Source organism: Corvus brachyrhynchos, unplaced genomic scaffold, assembly GCF_000691975.1.
Source record: "Corvus brachyrhynchos isolate BGI_N302 unplaced genomic scaffold, ASM69197v1 scaffold14, whole genome shotgun sequence".
Classification (NCBI taxonomy): domain Eukaryota; kingdom Metazoa; phylum Chordata; class Aves; order Passeriformes; family Corvidae; genus Corvus; species Corvus brachyrhynchos.
The window spans coordinates 12,067,046-12,081,518 of NW_008239110.1; the positions used below are offsets into that span (position 1 = coordinate 12,067,046).

General features: G+C 36.7%; 1 protein-coding gene across 1 annotated transcript in view; it reads right to left on the bottom strand.

Annotated features, from left to right (window-relative positions):
• The window catches only part of MAN1A1 (mannosidase alpha class 1A member 1), a 105,709-nt gene extending 91,676 nt beyond the window's left edge, over positions 1 to 14,033 (bottom strand). The window contains exons 1-2 of the mRNA XM_017739648.1: positions 13,927 to 14,033; positions 4,519 to 4,634 (exon numbers count right to left, since the gene is read on the bottom strand). Of these exons, the coding sequence (XP_017595137.1) occupies positions 4,519 to 4,634; positions 13,927 to 14,023 (213 nt within the window). The 5' untranslated portion in view covers positions 14,024 to 14,033. The remainder of the gene's footprint in view (positions 1 to 4,518; positions 4,635 to 13,926) is intronic.
• Positions 14,034 to 14,473: the final 440 nt, after the last annotated feature.

Sequence of the window (14,473 nt, forward strand, 5' to 3'; positions counted from 1 at the left end):
CATTATACTTTTTCCTCCCCCCCCCCCGACTTTTTTTTTTTTTTTTTTTTAATGGGAAAGTTGTTCCAAATCGTTGTGTTAGGAAACTTTCTGATTTTCTCACTTGAAGAGGAAAAAACATGAAGAATAAAGAGCCAAAAAACCATAATGTTCCAAGTGAGAACATTAGATTGTGGACCGCTAAATACAATTACAAGTCAATCATAATTCCTACAGTTTGAGAGTTGTAGGAGTTAGATTTGAAATTGCTGAAGTTTGAAATAAGCAAACTGAAGTCTGAAAGTCTGTCCTGTTACTGACTGCTACACCACAGACAGAGCTGAGCCAATGATAAATGCTGGAAGCCTTATTAATTACAGCTGCAAATAATATTTGCTACTCTGGGATCTTGGGAAGGGGGTATGTTAGTCTATACATGACAGCAGAGAAAAAAACATAACTTCAAGTTTCTCTGCTTTTTCCAGTTCTCTTCCCAAATAGTAGAAGTATCACTCACAAAACTTCTACATTGCATGAAGCTACTGACAAAACATCTTTAAAGGATACTCAGATTTGGTGAGCTAAGCACAAATATGAATATCAGAACTGGTAAGTTAGCCTTCAAGCTTCCAAACTGGCTTATAAAATCAGATACAGTGACTGACTGACCTCTGAAACAGCTTTGCTTAAGAGCATTGGTAGGACACAAGACCACAGGTACACTCACCTTCTTACTCATTCCCTTCTCTTTATGCAGTTCCTCAACTCATTAGTACCTGTCTTCAGGAGCAAATAATGACATGCTCTTCATACTTTCCCAGTTTCCCTCTTATCCCATCAAGTGCGTGGATTTCTGCTCCATATCTCATTCCCATTCTGATCCTGTCTGGCTACACTTACATCAGACAGCTGATCAGTGGGTCAGGGTATGAACTCAGGCCCTGTTCAATGTACAATTTGACTATTAGCACCTTCTGGTCTTGGTGTGAGCCCCTGTTGTTCCAGTCAATGTCCAGACATGTCTTAGGACACCATGAAGGCCAAAGAATGCTCCCAGTAGGCAATAGGAGCAAGACTGCCCTTTTGCAGGGAAGGAGTTTAGCCGGGCTGAAGAACAGGGGGATGGATCACTTGGTCATTCATCCTAAACATACTGGGGTGTGTCTGGGCAGAGAAGCAAAGCACCATCAATTCCAATACTTAACAACTCCCAAACTTTCACTGCTGAGCTATGTGGCTCAGCTCCTGCACCACTACTCCCCTATACCTGATCCCTTCATTTGCCTCATTAAGATCACGTTTCCCCTCTCTCTTCCCAAGCATGTATTCAGTGTGATTTGGCTCTTGCACTGCAGAGACCGATAGCTTTTTCCTCCCTAGTGTGAAGCAGAAGTGGGGTGATGGTACAGAAACTCTTTCAGAAAGCTCTCTGTGTGTGTGCAGCTCCTGAAACAAATAGTAAAAAATAAGAGCAGAGAAGCAGGCAGCAGTGCATAGTTGTAGCTCGGAAACAGCCAAGCTCCCTAAAGATCCCATGAAAGACTGGTTCCCTTTTCCTCCCTTGTAACCTGCTGATACACAGCCCAGCCCAGCTGTTGCAGCCGTGGGTTGTGCACTGTGAAGGGGCGTGTGGGCAGCAGTATGTGTGGGGAGGTCAGACCAAAGCCTCGGCTATATTAATTAGAAGAGCATGAAGAGAGATGAAGTGACTTAACAGAGTACAGAGCATATATCCATGGTGCAAAGACCATGGATTTAGCCACTGCAAATGCCAGCTCTTTCCAAAGGTACAAGTTAAGTCTACATCTCTTAAAATATTGACAGAATCAGAAAATGCAACTTAATTCCTGAAGGAATGGCTCAGTTTAGCTGAAACTTCAGCAAGGTTTCAAATACAAAAAATGTCAGCATTGCAACGTGGATATCTCAGTAATAAAATCACAGGGCTACCAGCTACAGCTGTAATGAACACAGCCTGTGTTATACTCTAAAAGGGGAAGCATCTAAACATATCCACTGACAAGCTCGCTAAAATGCACAAGTTTGCCAAGAAAGGTGCTGCTGACTTAACTAGAATTTTCCTTCAAAATCAAAATCTATCTTTGGAAAAGTAAAGAAGAGCAACCCTGACATCTAATTCATTGAACTGTGGGACTGCATGAAGAGATGCTGCCATTTCCCATTAAGTCATCTTTACTCCATAAATCCTTTCATGTGGATGAACTAGTGCCTACTTTACAAAGTGACATTAGGAACCTTTTATGATCAGGTGTTGAGAATGGTGTGAGTGCTGGCCAAATAGTTTGATGAGTATCTTCTAGAGTTTGTAAAATTTTCCTATACCTAGCTGCATTGACATAGAACATAAGGAGAAAAGATTCTGCTACAGAATACAGTCACAGCTATTTTTGTAAAGAACATCTTAAAGAAAATTGAAAATTTGAAAGACATTGTTCTAAGAATAAATGGAGAGAAAAACTAATTCTATTTGTGCAAATAAAGGCCAAATATGTTGATTAGGCAGTTGCTGCCCAGGAAATGACCAGAAACATCAAACACAAGTTTATACTACTCATAAGAAATAACTCATAAGGATATGTCAGTGTGTCAGTTATTCTTAATAAATCACTTTCATGGGACAAAGGTTTCTGAGACAGGAGCAAGTAATAGTGTACATAAACATAACATTATTGCAGAAAACATCATGTAAAGCCTGCTACATGATAAACGCTTAAACACAAAAGAGAACTGCTGTTCTTTAAACTGTAATACAAATACAAAACAGCATTTGAATGTAAAACCTATACTTAAAGTGGAAAACTAAACAAAAGTGCAAGTTGAGTAGCTTTCAACAATCCTGCCATTAAACAAATGGACATTCATTATTAAATTTGGTGTTGCAGTTATTTATTTTAATTTCCTTGTTCCAGTTTGGGAAAATCCATCTACCTGCTGCTGATGCCAATGTAAAATTCGATTACATATGATTATGAAGTATTATGAAAATAATTTTGTGAGGTGTTGAACTCCAGGCTGCTATTTACAGAAATATCAGTAACAATATACTGTTACTGCCACAGGTCAGCGTTATCTGTAAACTAGCTTTGGTAAATCTGATCGACTGCTGCATTGATCAACTGATGGAATACAAAATTTCTGACATTTTCTTAGCTTATAAGCATTAGTGAGAAAAAAATAGGTGCATTAAAAAGAGGAAATGTAGGCAATACCATGTATAAGTTTCCAGTATCAGATATAGCAAGATTTATGTAAACCCAAAGATTTTCGTGTTAATAATGTAAATCACTCTACAATACTTTACAACACTCCTCCAAGCAGAGCTCAGATCATCCTTTTAAGTGGAGCGGGTTATTTTCTGTTGTTTTATCCTTGTTTTTTAAACATCTTGATAATACCAAGCTAATAAGACAGGAATTTAGTATTATGAAAACACCTGTAGGAAAAAAAATCCTTATGCACAAAATGAAGTTAGTATTCATTCAGGCTTCTGACACTATGCAGAAGCACTGTTTAATATGCTCTATTTACATTGTAAATGTAAATATAAATGCATACTAAATTACTGCTTATATAAACTATGTAATATCCACTCATTAACTCCTTCTTGAAAGGATAATTAATTCTCAAGCATGGAAGAGAACCTAATTAAACGTGACTTTTGCATAACTTATTAGAAAGAGTACTTTGTTTTCAGAAAGTGTTTCTAACATTAAGCATGTCAACTACAAGAGCTTTTAAGTGCTCAGTGTACTGTGCCTACTTTACTACACTGTTCAGAGGTGCTTCATCAGCTCTCCATACCCAACAATCAATCCTCTGGCCCAAAAACAAAAAGAAAAAAAAAAAAAAAAGAAAAAAAGACCAAACCCAGGACTTCTCAATTTAATTGAAGAGGTTCCTGCCAGTTCAGGGCCTTTCCAGAATAAAAGCTTCAGTAATGAACTTTTCCCCCAACTGCATATTTGCCACTTAATAGGGTGATTTGTGCATGCACTTGAGAATGATGTGACCTGATGCTCCATAAGACTAAAGCAATTCAGCTGTGCCAATAGTTCAGCCTAACTCGTGATATTCAACTTTACTGGAATAGCCAACGAACCTAAGTAGTATGTATGGCATGTACCTTTCTCTAAACACAAGTAAAACTTGTGGAAGATTTCACAAAGGGGAAGTGTAAAGGGTTTACATAATGAAAAAGTTAATACTTGAAGGGTCCCAGTTCTTCTATCCAGAAAAGCTGAAAAGGCTGTTTTTTACTTTATAATGGCAAATACTCTATTTCCTTTTCCCTTCCTTCAGTCCAGCTTAATGCCTTCCATCTACCTAAATCTCTCTGATTGAAAAAGAGCATATAAGCAGAGCAGTAAATTTCCTCCTTTCCAGCTTCCTGCCTTGTTTTATCTATCAATGATCTAAATTCTTTAGCCTTGCATCATGCCTGTAATACTAGAACCCAGTCCTCAGTTGGCCTCTGGAGACTAAACAGAGCATTAAATGTTAATCAGCAACACTCCTTACCACATTGAAATCCAAGTTTTTTTCAACCCACTCCTTGGCTTCTTTGAACTCCTCTTTCATTTCCATGATATAGAGAGTATCAAGGGCATCCACGATTGTTGCTCCTTGTATGTTACCTGAAATACATGAAAAGCCAGTGATTTACTTTCCAACAGAAGACTCTTCCATTAGATCTAATTAATTTAAATTAATTTTAATTTCAAAATCCAATTACAATTAATCCAATTAAAAACTGGGTGCATAAGCATTCAAGTGGTAACTAGTAATTCACAGCCTTTACTTTGATTCCCATGCCACAATCCAGCATCATAACATTTAAGTATTTCTTCCAGTAATGAACTTTTGAAGAGCTGTTCTGATGCACTGTATTTTCAGCCATAATTTTGCATTTTAAACCACTGATAAAACAGTTCACTGTAAAATGACATAAAATGCAGTAAATCTCAGTAACTGAGAAATTCCTGTTTCTTCCAGTTTGGAATGAAAACCATCAGTTGCTTTTTTGTTTTTATACTCAGTAATATACATAAAGCTTTAAGAAGCTGGGATGTACTGATCCCATTTCAGTTAGGAAAGCCCTTTAAGAAGTACAGTCTGTAGAAAACAATTTTTCTGATACTGTGCACCACCGTGTAACCTGCACAAGACAGCACTGGGGGAGGCAAAGGCAAACCTGCACACATGGGGTTGTCAGCTCAGGAGGTGCTTGCAAGGCACTGGTTTTTAGAGCAAATTCTGGTGGTCTGCAGAAGCAGCACCCTTCTACCTCTGTTATAGAGATAAGTAAGAGCTAGCCTTGACCTAACACTGCAAGGTGGAATATCATCAGTATGTTCGCTTTTGAATGGATTAAATGTTCATCACTCTGTACCGAAAGGTTAATGTGGAGAGTGGAGTTCAAGAAAACACAGTCACTCAAAATACTTTCCCATGCTTACTTCAAATTTACCTTGACCTTTTCAAAACACCACTTTTGTCTAGGAAAAGTTTCAATTCCTATTTACTGAATAATGTCAAAAATTCAATTTTGACCACGCTACTAAAATTTATGTTTCCAAACTCGGCTCCCACAGTTTTCATAATGAATGGAAAAACACTGTTATATTTTAGAGAAGACTCTGATACAGAAGTAAACATTTAGAATTACAAAATAATTTAGGTTGCAATCAACAGAGAAAGTCATTCAATCCAATCCCTGTCTCCCTCAGAAGGGCTAATGAGTCAGGTGAGTAGCTGACTACTCATTCAGGAATTGATTGCACCAGGGGAATAACAAGATAGTAGCTACAATTAATTAAAGAACTTGATTATCATCTTGTCTCTGAAATACCTGACAAAAAGTAAATTTTATTTTATAAAGTTATCAAATATCAGAACTCAATTTTTCATATTTAAGAAAGAAATCTACTGTATCAGTCAATTCTTGTGTTCACTGCCATCATGGGTTTCCGCTTCCACATGAAACACAGAGGTGATTGGAGAGCTCTACATAGCAGGATTGACACCACTGTCTTAAATTAAGCTCCCAGGTAGAAAATAATTTTCCATTTCCACCATCTTAAACAAAATAATATTTTAGGTTATTACAACAATTACTTAGTACATTTTACAGAATCAGATGCTTTCTCTATTTTAGCAGTTGCTTATACCACCCATTTTTGGAATGTCACTTTCCTACTCTGAAGGAAGTAATCTCTAAATTTTCCCCCAGATATTCCGCTAATAAAACTGCAGCATACTTTGGTAAAAACAACATCATATCCTCCCAGAGCTTATTTGGAACTTGGCTGTCTTTCTCTAATATTAAAGGAAAAGTATTCCTTTAAACTTGGCTAAGCGACTTACATTTTTCCTGAGTTTATGAGAAAGGGAGAGTGGAAAACTGCTGGAGGACATCTGCTCAAGAACACTATTGCAAAAGCTCTGGAGATGTCTGGTAACTCCATACAACAAAAGCAGTTCCTAGTGAACCTTTACAACTGAGCTCTACTTACAGAAAATCATCTATGACCTGATTTGCTTCAGTGGATTGTCATAGGCTCACCATGCAAAGACATTCTTTGTGATAATCCTCTTGTAATACAACTAACACCACCACTAAACAGTTGAGCTTTCAATTTTAAGGATTAGTACTTGAGCTGCAACTCACTACTAAGTCAGAAGAAAACAGAGAAAATACAGAGAAACCTTATTGAGGAATCGCCCTTGGAGTCACGTACTATGATTTTTTTTCCTGAGTCTGGCCTATGGGGTCTGCTTAAAGCACAGACTTCTCCTTGTAGACAGACAGAAAAAAATGCTAGAATCTCAAGTAGATCTTAATTTATTTGAAATAACTTTTGCTATTATTCTGAAGGCTCCAGAAAACAGAATAAAACAATTAATGTGACAATTAGTCAAGTTTGTCTCAAACAGCTGTACTTCAAAGTTCTTGATAAAAGACAAAAGAACAGAGAAAGACTCAGTTTAGAGGTCAGAATAACAACTTGTGAACAACTGCAGTTTACACTAAGTCAGCCAACAGGATAACTTAAACTTGAGAGTAGTATGGAAATTGTGACACTGAACAGTTCATTAATAACCAGTCAGACAGTGGTGGTGGGGGGGGGGAAGGAAGGCAAAGAAATTAAAAGAACATTTCTTATTATGGGATAAGACCAAACATTTCACAAGCCTATATAAGCTACGCTTCTCAAAGCACAGCCAATAAATTATTAAATACAGTTATCATTCTTGTTCATTCCTACATGACATTCCCAAGGAATTACACAGTAGTCATGGTCTACAAGAAGCAAAGACGATTGCCAGGCAATTACAGTACACACTCATGACACAGAATATTTGGACAAGAGAACTGTTTTCTTATACACCTACAGTACTGCTATAAATCTGACTAACAGTGAGCACTGTGTTACAAAGAGTGCCAGAAGAGTTGCAGTCACCATGGTAGAGTTTCATAGTTGCCCTAGGCAGGAGGAAGACATCACAAAAAATACTTGGAGCAAATTCATACACCTCAGGTAAATATAGATATATTTTGAAGATAATTAAAAAAAAAAAAAAAAAATATATATATATATACTCAAGAGAAAATTAACTTGAAACTCATAAATCATAAGCTCAAAGGGAGTAATTTTGATGATAAAAGAGATAAGCAGATGTACAAGTCTACCAAAATGAAGAATTATTAGTCTCTACCAAAACCTCCAGAGCAAGTACTAATCTATGCTCCATTTTACTTCTGTTGTTAACCCTTTACTTTTCTCTCTCGTCTTTACTCATGGCATCATTTACTCCACAGGATTAATAGAGAACACATAAAATAGCCTACTATTAACTGAAAAGAATGCAAAAGAAATCAGTCAACATGAAATTTCCAGTAGACTATCTACATCTACAGAGCTTCCTTTCCAGTTCAACACTTAAAATCTTATGCAATGATCTGGAAGAAAACAAAAAAGAACATACTGCTAATAAGATTTGTGGACTATTAACCACAATGGCTTATTACCCATCATTTCAGAATAGTATGATATAAAGCACAGGCAGCCTGTATCTCCTCTGTGTAATGCACAGTTGGCCCATTTAAACTGCATGCTTTTTAATATCTAACAATGCCAATGGATGTGCACACAAATAAAAGGAAAAGAGATTACATTAGAGAATGGAGTAGCATCTCGGGGCTGGGCAGCAAGAGCAGAATGAGAAGAGTGATCAGAGGATGAATAACTTTGTATGAGTTTCCAGGATGCCACTGCAGGGAGAACTGCTGTGGATGTGAATGACAACCTTATTAGCACAGCTCTATGACTGAGCTTATGTGGCCATATGGTTTAAGAACCACAACTGGCTTACGGCCAAACCCTTTGCAGTGTGTGCCAAAATAAGTTCTCACTTGTCTAGCCCAGGCTTTTAGACATGGCTTATATGCTGGCCAGAAGAGTCCGAAATGGATACTTCAGAATCAATGCTTGTTGGTGCACTTAATAGTTTTTACAATTTCCCCCCATCCCTTGCATACCAAGCTTGGCATTTGAGAATACATATAGGTTTGACTAAAGTAACATTCTGATTTGAGCTGTAGGTTTCTTGGAGCATTGCTTCAAAAGCTGACTCATGTCTTAGAACAGTGTTTTCCTTTATTTAAAGTTCACTGAAAAGGTTCCTATCCAATATCATTAGCAATTTAAAGTGTCAAGAGTGATTAATTATTAAAGTGTGCTATGCCAAAACATGAAACTCTTGACTCAAGTACTGGCAAACCCTCAGCAATATTAACACTTTTAATTTCAGTGACTATTAGCACCTGTGCTAAGAGTGGGGAAAGAAAAATTAATTCAATTTTTAACAAATCTAGCTTTTTGTATGTGTAACATGAAACAATATAGTGATATTTCTAGAATGTTCTTCTAAATCTCCAGTATTTTATACAACTGTGCATTTTACAGCCAGCACTGGTGTCTTTTAATTTGATAAAGCTCAAATAATTTTTCCTTCATTTCTTATCTCTGTGCTTCCTGTGGAAGCCTTTGGCATCCACCACATTTCTGGCACCCGTGCAGCTCAGCTACATGTTTTGTTATGAACCACCTTCTTTTGTTTGAACATGCTGCCTAGTAATTTGCTATCTCCACCCCCTCCTTACAAAGGATATCACTCCCCACAAGGAACAATAAATCCTTGTGCATCCCATCCATGCCACTTTTTATGGACCTCCATATATTTTTCTGGGAAGTTGCCAACCTTTACTACTCACTATGAGCTCAAGTCTGCCCGTTCTGTATTAACTCAGAATTATATGTCCCATTTCGCCAAGTGCTAGTTTAAATTAGGAACATTTGCTATTTCTAAGTGCAATTATTGCCTTTTGGGGAATCCTTCACCAAGTGCTAGTTTAAATTAGGAACATTTGCTAAGTGCAATTATTGCCTTTTGGGGAATCCTTCTGGGTTTGTGGAACTATTTGCAGTTTGCCATTGTCAAAGCTACCCCCCCCACCCAGGTAACTTATTTGGACTGCCAAACTTCACTCTAGTAATTTGATTTTTCAGCGTTGGGATGAGTAATTTGAGAGTGTGGCCTCAGCAGAAACAGATTCCTGTGAGAGGCCAGTAATAAGCCTGAAAAATGTTTTTTGGAAATCTGAAAAGACAATAGACTTGTCTTTGTTGTGCAACGTGACCTCCTCTCACAAATGCTGTGTTGAGTCATTCATCCACATATCTGTTATGTCATTCTTTACACAAGTTAATCTAGTTGAGACAGATGTCAGGCTTACTTCCAAAATTAAAACCACATTCCAAAATACAAAATTTTAAGGAATACAGCAGGAAGAATGAAGACAAACTGGGGTGGGGGCAAGATTTTGAATCCTCTCAATTTGAATTAATATATTGTTTAAATACATGCACAATTAGTTGTCTAGGCTATATTAATAAACTTAAGAGTTTAAAAATACAGATTGCTATACACTGCCAACACGGTTTTGAATATAAATTTTGGCAGGCTTTAAAAATATTCATACACCTCAACACTCCATAAAAGAAATGACAAAAACCAGTTTAAAGTGGGAGGAGCAGGATCTTACTAAATTATAGTACTTTGGGGTTTGCAGATTGTGAATATTTATTAAATGCCTCCCTTTTCGCCTCCAGAAAAGGTCCTTTTTCACTTGCAGAGATTAATTATACTATGCTCACAAGTTACAATATCAAACTGGCAATACTGCACATGAAACACGGTTTCAGATAATTAAAAAAGCCCTTTAGTGACAGTCACTTAAGTGCAGAAAACACTTCTAGAAAGAGTTCTCTGCTAGTGCAGCAACACTCATTAGTTTTTAAATTAGTTCAGAAGGCTTAGAGAGGAATAGCTCCTGGGTTGAGGGATTGGTGGTGGAGTGCTATGATAAAAAAATGGCAAAATTGTGATTTTGTCACATTCACAATAGGAAGGTAGATTAATAAATCTCTGCTTCAGCAAACATTGTTAACAGTTACCTGAAACATAAAGGTTAAAGTATTAAAAACTAACAGCACTTACTCAGGGCCTACTTTCTACTAGGAATAGTCAAAGAACCAGTACTCATAGAAGAAGTCATACCAGGAGATATGCCCTGTTTTTCTAATGGACAGACATGGTGCAAACAGATGCTGAGCTATTCCAATTTATTTGATTAATCTAGAACAGTTGTACACTTCATGGAATTAAACTAAAAAGAATATTTCTGTCTTTTCAAATAGTTGCTACAACATGGTCAAACCTAACATGGCAAATACAAAGGAAACAAAAACATAGCATGGATGTGCTGAAAAGACATTGCCAATGGTCAGAGGTACATATGTGGCACTGGCTTCAAGGAGAAATGTTTCAGTTCCCGTATGTTTCAGTGTTTCTCTAAAAGTATATTATTATTAATGTGCACATGTGAGAGAAAGCAACTTCTGCTCGTAACACGAACATATCTACAGTCTGCCAGTCTAAAGACTTTCTCAACTTATTACAAACACTCTTCCACACACATGGCCCGCAGAATGCCAGCAAGATCAAGGCAGCTCCTTGACTTCACAATTTGTTTTCACAGCCTGAATTTAGGACCAAAAAAAAAGTTATTTCCAAGTTCAGCAAGAAGTCCTCAGCTACAGAATAGCTCTACTACTATTAATCTGTACAAGGTGCTAAAGCAGGGTTCTTTTCCTTCCTCCAAAATTAGAACCACCAGTTGTCCCTATCCTTTCTCCCATCAACACGCCACTGGCCACTTTCCTCTTCCCCTAGCCTAGGTATAGTGTTAGTATTTCATGATAATATTTCCTAAGCCACATCTATGTGTAATTACACCTCTTAAAAGCCATCTTATTTTTGTACTTCTGAGAAACACATCATGACAGTTATGACTTGCCTTCAAGACACAACAGTCATTATAATCTACCTACAAAATGGAGATAGAAAGGAGCCATGAATTTATACTTTCAAAAATAAGCTTAAAAGCAGTATCATTTGAAAACAACCCTCCCCTTCCATGTCAGGAGAGCTATACTGTAACTTATACAATATAAAGCATCCCACAGCACTGGAATCTGCTGTTCCTCACAGTGAGATACTGAAAGTCTTTATCCCATAACTGCCACTCCCAATATATGCAAAGCAACCTAAGTGCAGCAATTAATTCAAGGGAGGAGAAGTGTTTAAAATCAAACAGTGCCTAATGAAATGTGCTATATTTTACTGATACTAAGACAATCCGAAACTTGCATTTTCGAAAAATTGAGACCTGGTAGCAAGAAGAAAAGATAATCTTGGCAAATTGGAGATAGTTATGATGGATGACAGTGAACTGAAGATCTTACTTGATTTCTGAAGGTTGGGAGGAAATTCACAGGACACAGAGCTGAAGGTAACCTATTCTCCACTAATACAATTCAGAATTACCTTAAAGTAGTCAACCATTCACAACCTTTTCTTCTTCTTTTAAACAAGAAACAAGGAAGATAAGGAAACTTGTCTGTCTTTTCATGAAGAAAAGAAACCCAAGACACAAACAGATCACCCTTTTCCCTTTTATTGTCTTATGAAAAAGGAGGCATTTGTTGAATTCGAACATGAAGGTACAGATCAGATCTAATCATCTGAGGACACTTACAGAAACAAGGTTTTGTTTGTAAAGAACAAAAGGAAATTATGGATTCGGGCAAGGGTAACTTATGAGACAGACCTGCTTGCAGATATGCTGCTCTTTGGTATTCTGGAAAGCAGTTCAGCAGAAAGAGACCTAATGCTTATTTTGATTTGCACCAAGATCAATAAGATTGAAGACAATTCTAAGGAAAACATCTCAGCAATAAGATCTTATACTAGATGACCACGAGGAGGAACTGATCTGCATTTAGACTGACTCTGGCTCTTACTCCTTTAAATGCAGTTTTATTTTTCAATTCAACACTTTCAATTCAACACAGAATTGTGCCTGAAGTGATTTAAACTTATGCAACATCCACAGAACTCCTGCTTAAGAATTTCACAAGTCAATACTTCTACAGCTTTTTCTGCAAATCCATGCAATATTATTACAAACTCAAACCTTAGTAATTTTTATACCACTTCTGATTTCAAATGAAACTACATTAAGTATTTTAATTTTCAAGAAATTATATGCCATTTTGTTGTATTGTAAGAAAACAGAATTCCATTAAACAGTTCCTCAAATATACTAAATTGCACAACTATCATTCTCCTGAAGACATTTTTAGAGAAGAGAATGAAATAGAAACATGACTTAAGCTTGAAGTTAACTCAAACTACTCTGGTTTCAAGAACTCAGAGTCCAATAACTAATTAGATAATAATTACTTATTAACATTTTCGATGTTACCTCGGGGTAGACAAGCAGTGCAGCAAGATCAATGTAGATGTTGTATTTTCCAAATTATTTTTGTAATCACAACTGCTGTCTCTAAGCAACCTCCAAATATAGTTGGGGATTTGATAAGTGCTCTATTTAGGCTGCTTTAGGAAATGTTTCCACTTCAAACTATCTTTTGCAAGCATCCAACAAAGTTCCTGTTAAAATCAAAATAATGTATTGATTTTGTCTCAGCTATAGAAATTAGTCAATTTTTCAGCTTTCTGTTTGGAAAACAAGCTATTTGAATAGAAAAAAATGATGTCAAACAGTTTAATTCTTCATTTTTCCGCAAAACTGAAGATAATGGCAGTTCATAGGACTGTTTTCTTAGGCTTCCTCAGAATGCTGTTTCTCTTCAGCTACTATTTATCCAGCCGTAAGCCCCACTTGGACACTGAGAAAGTCTTGCCTCATTACACTGCATTTCTACAGTGTGCCTCTCCTACTAGAACCTTTCAATCCCATGTTTGTTCTGCACTCATAACAACTTGGGCTATATTTAGCATCTTCTGTACAACATTTAGAGGTGTGAACAGTTATATTAATGAAAGAGAAAGCCTGATAAGGGAGTCTGATACAGATCAACACATTTTTATAAGAAATGGAAATAAACAGCTTCAGCTACCTTCATGACTGTAGAGAGTATTGTTTGTTCCTTGGATAGGATTTCTCCTCTCCCCCCTCCCCCTTAGTTCCCTGCTTATTTAATGTGGCATCAATGATTTCTATAGTAAAAGTTTAAGACAGGAGAGTATTTAATGCAACAAAACTATATTTTTATCATGCAGCAATGCCATGCTCCATTTATTCTCATTCAGACACTAATCTATAAAAGTCACAGAAAGCACCTTCATTTACTGTTACTTTTTATACATAACAGAAGCAAGAAACATCACGCTGCATGACAGGGAGCAGAAAGGAAACATGTTTATCACCTATAAGCTTTTCAGCTGATTTACTGTTTTATGCTAACGTCACTAAGCACAAAAATACACTCTACTCACCAAATAAATTGCTTGAATGTCCTTGCTTAGATATGGGTTTCAGTTCATTTAATCCCCATGCGTAACGCTTATAATTATCCCAGGCATGCTTCATCATCTGTAGGGAACGAAAGCAGGATTATAATGTTGATTTAGGAAGAAGCCACAGAAAATACCAACTTGAGAATATTCTCAATATTAAACATATTAATTCAATTGTTAACCAAAATCCTGTTGCATGCATTGAAACTATGAAATAGTCAATAAAGAATAACAGTGGCACTGTTTTCAGGTGGCAGTGGGATGGTTGCTGTAATAGTTACTGTTTCTCTCTACTTCTACTCTTATCTGCAAATTTATGGCCAAGACACACTCAAAAATGATTAATTTTTAGGAAGGGAATTCATTGTGTCATATATCAATTCAATTAAGATTTTATTTCCCTTAAGCATATACCTCTGAAACTGAGAGAAGTAACAGTTTTAAAGAAGGTTTTTCCCCTAGAACAGGATTCTTTAAGGTGAAAAAAAAGCTCACAGTTGTTTTCAGATTCTGGCAGAGACTTGCT